At 65.3% G+C, this 3,788-nt stretch overlaps 1 protein-coding gene across 1 annotated transcript; it reads left to right on the forward strand.

The window, feature by feature from the left end:
* Nucleotides 1-24: 24 nt before the first annotated feature.
* Nucleotides 25-3,403, forward strand: Tbx2 (T-box transcription factor 2). The gene is made up of 2 exons (XM_055620149.1): nucleotides 25-112; nucleotides 2,022-3,403. The coding sequence occupies exons 1-2, from the start codon at nucleotides 98-100 to the stop codon at nucleotides 2,457-2,459; spliced, it is 453 nt and encodes a 150-aa protein (XP_055476124.1). The 5' UTR covers nucleotides 25-97; the 3' UTR covers nucleotides 2,460-3,403.
* Nucleotides 3,404-3,788: the final 385 nt, after the last annotated feature.

Genomic DNA, 3,788 nt, shown 5'->3' on the forward strand with positions numbered 1-3,788 from the left:
GCCCGGGGGCGCGGCCGGGCTGGACGCGGGCGGCCTGGGCCCCGCAGCCAGCGCCGCCGGCACCGCGGCGCCCTTCCCCTTCCACCTCTCCCAGCACATGCTGGCGTCTCAGGTAAGGCCCGGGGAGGGGGGTAGCTCGGCGGGGCGAGGCGGGCAGAGGGCCGCAGGCTTGGTCCTCGGGTCCTCCAGGAGAGGCCGACCCCGTCGGCAGGAGAGCCACCTCGGTCCCGGGGGGTCAGGACCGACGGGGTAACCGGGGCGCCGCTCCTGACCCCTGGGCGACCTTACGACTCCCTGGGCCTCGCTGGGCCCGGTTCCTCCTCCACAACCCCGGCGAGGCGGCGGAGGGGCCCCTTAACACTTCCGAACGAGGGGCGCCCCGGGGCTGCATAGGGGTCGCTTTTTTCCGACCTAAGGAAACTTTGGAGAACGAGAACTCCACCTCCCCGCGGCCCTGAGGGCCTTGCGGGCCGGAAGGCCGGAGCAGGGGGTTTTGCCCTCTTTTCTGCACAGCTGGCCACCAAAATGACTCACCCCCAGACACCCCGGCCCCTGGAGGGCCCTCCAGGAGGGTGCCAGTCCTGACAAGGAGCAGGACCGGCCTCCGCCCTGCTCTGAGCCCCCTCGCTCTCGCTCACACCCAGGGACGGGGCCAGCCTCTCCCCGCAGGGGCCCCGGGGGAGAGTTTATGGCGGCGGCGTTCTAAGGAGCCGGAGGCGCAGAGCAGCCTCTTCAGTTACTTGGGCGGAATATTCCCTGCGGGAAGATTTGGAATCTCTTCACTCAGTTTCTTCCCTCTGAGGTTTCTGGCAAATTGAACCCTCGAGATCTTATCTCCAGGGAGGGCAAACAGGAGTTTGGATTTTTGAGAAAATGGCTTTGGTTCAGAAGCAAATATGTGTAAAACGGGGGCGGGGGGAAGACCACTCAGAAAATGAGTTTTGAACAGAGCTCGTCATCGGGGTGTGCGCAGAGTTTGAGGTGCCAGCATCCCCCTGACTCTGAACCCCTGGCTTTCTGTGACTGTCTCTTCTCCAACCGACTCTGGTCATGGAGGACAAGCGGAAGGCTTTTGGGCACAGCCAGGAAGTAGGTGCGGGTCCAGGGAGAGGGTAGGCAGAGTTGAGTTACAGGGTGAGGCCAGAGCTGTGTGTCAGTCAGGCAAAGCCAAAATTTGGGAAATCCGACGTCTCCTCCCCTTTTGCCAACCTGAGGTACCACCCAGGTCCGAGGCGCCTGGGGCTGGGGGGAGCTTGCCCTTCCGTTCGTTCCCACGGGCCAAGCTGCTTCTTGGTCTCCCCCTGTCTGAAGCAGGAGGCGGGCCTTCTCCGTCTCTAGGAATGTCTGCCCCTGTCACCTGCCCCGCAGGCACCTAAGACATCGTCTCAGGGGTCAGATGATCTCAAATCGGGGGGGACCCAGTGCCCCGAGCCCGGGCTTTCCCGGCTGCCCTGCCATCCACCAGCCAAGACTGCGTCCCGCCCTCAGCTGCCACAGAAAGTGCCGCCAGTCAGACACGCCGGCCAGTTCGTGACCTGGTCGGCACCTGTGTCCTGGCCTCGCTGGGACAGGAGACCCCTCGGGCGGGCAAGCAGGCAGGAGGCTTGAACGCGCCGCCTTCCAGGCCTGTGGTCCCGCAGCAACCTGGAACGCGCAGACAGAAGGAATGGGAGAGCGGCTGCTCCGCACGAGCAGGAGCTGGGCTGCGGGCCCCAGCCGCCGCCACCTGGCCCGGCGCCTGCCCATTCTTCCCTCGAGGCCTTTGCCCACGCTAGTGCGGCCAGTTCGTATTTATTCTCTTACCCTACAAGACACCAGCGCCGAGCAGGGCGACCCCTGCCTTTGCATCTCACCCGCGGGGCTCGGCCCCGGTAGGCTGGCCCACCTCCACCTGAGAGCCGGCGGTTGCCCAGCTAGGCGGACTCTGCTCTTCCAGCCCCAAGGAATGGGCGAGGAGTGCGGGGCTCCAGCAGCCCCCTGCATGACGGACGTCTAACCCTCCTCCCCTCTGCTTCTTCCAGGGAATCCCAATGCCCACCTTCGGGGGCCTCTTCCCCTACCCCTACACCTACATGGCAGCCGCGGCCGCCGCCGCCTCCGCTCTGCCCGCCAGCAGCGCCGCCGCCGCCGCCGCCTCCCTGTCGCGGAGTCCGTTCCTGGGCAGCGCCCGGCCCCGCCTGCGCTTCAGCCCCTACCAGATCCCGGTCAGCATCCCGCCTAGCGCCAGCCTCCTTACCACCGGGCTGGCCGCAGACGGCTCCAAGGCCGCGGGGAACAGCCGCGAACCTAGCCCGCTGCCCGAGCTGGCTCTCCGGAAAGCGGGGGGCCCGTCCCGAGGGGCCCTGTCGCCCGGCGGCTCAGCCAAAGAGGCGGCCAGCGAACTGCAGAGCATCCAGAGACTGGTGAGTGGGCTGGAGAGCCAGCGAGCCCTCTCCCCAGGCCGGGAGTCCCCCAAGTGAGGGGCCGCCCGGCTGCCGCGCTGCCACACGAGCCCCCGACCCCGGGCTGGGCTGTCCGCCTCGGCCGCTTGGGACGCGTACAGCACAGAAGGGTATTTATTTAACTAAAGGAGCAAAAGCAGGCTTCCGCGGCCAGAACAGAGCCTCGAGGGGCAGGCCGGGGATCTGGGCCGCCTCCCTGGGGGTCTCAACGAGGAATCAGTCTACCCGGATCACAGCCACTATGGAGCCCCTGGATTTGATCCAGACCCGCCGGAGAGCCGAGAAGGGGGCGCCTCCTCTCAACACGATGGGGATGGTCTCTCTCCAAGCCCCGCGGCCCCCTTGGAAGCCAGAACACGCCTAGGGTAGAGGCGTTCGCTTCGAAAAGCAGCCCGACGATCTCCGGCCTTGGGCCTGGATGTCGTCAGAAACTGGGGTGAAGGACGCTGGAGCCAGAGAGGCCCTTCTGAAGCCGGTGTAGACCTGAGCTAGGAGGATTCCTATCCATTTGCTCTTCCCACCTGTACCCCACAAGAGACAGGCGCCACTCCTCTTCCTCCTCCTCCTCCTGGGTCAGCGGGGAAAGTTGCACTTCTGCTTTGAGTCCCCAGGGGGCAAAAGATATTTATGAAATAAATGGTAATTTGTGTAAATAAGCTCTAAGGTTCCCAGAAGATACAAATTCGTATTAATTTATTCGAAGTGTACAGTGCTGTGTACATATGTTTAGAGATGAACTCATAGCGTTTAATTTTTTTTTTTCATTTTACATGAGCATCTATATTGTACAGGGCCCCGAGGGTCCTTGGCTGCTGGGGGAGGGGGAGGCACCGAACCCCGGAGAAGGCCCACCCCGCGGGGCCCCTCCGCCTCCGCGCCCCGGTTTTACCCACCCGGCCCAAGGGCCCCACCTCAGGTTTTCACTTTTTGCTCCGGAGGGAGAACGAGGCGAGTCAATAATAAAACGCTACGATGCGAAGTGAACCGCGCCGTGCGCTCTGTGGGCCGCGCGGGGCTGGGGCTCGGTGGGCGCAGGAGAGGGGGGCCGGGGCGGACACAGGCGAGGCGCCCCTACCTGGCCGGGGCTGCAGCTCGGCGAGGGCGGCTGCACGGCTGGGCGGGACGCAGGGCCCAGGCCCCGGGCGCAGGCTGGGCCGCAGGACTCGGGCCCTCGGCCCGGGCTCCCCCTGCTGGCCACTCGCTGCGCGGTCCGCGGCTCCTGCCGCTCCCGGTACCCGGTCGCGAGGGTCAGGCTAAGCCCAGCAAAGTGGCCTGGACTCCCGACTTAGGTTTCTAGGACCCCGTGGAAGCCCCTTTCACCACCCCTTTCCAACCGCTCTGGGTACT

The sequence above is a fragment of the Psammomys obesus genome, unplaced genomic scaffold (genome assembly GCF_907164565.1).
Source record: "Psammomys obesus unplaced genomic scaffold, mPsaObe1.curated_primary_1811, whole genome shotgun sequence".
Classification (NCBI taxonomy): domain Eukaryota; kingdom Metazoa; phylum Chordata; class Mammalia; order Rodentia; family Muridae; genus Psammomys; species Psammomys obesus.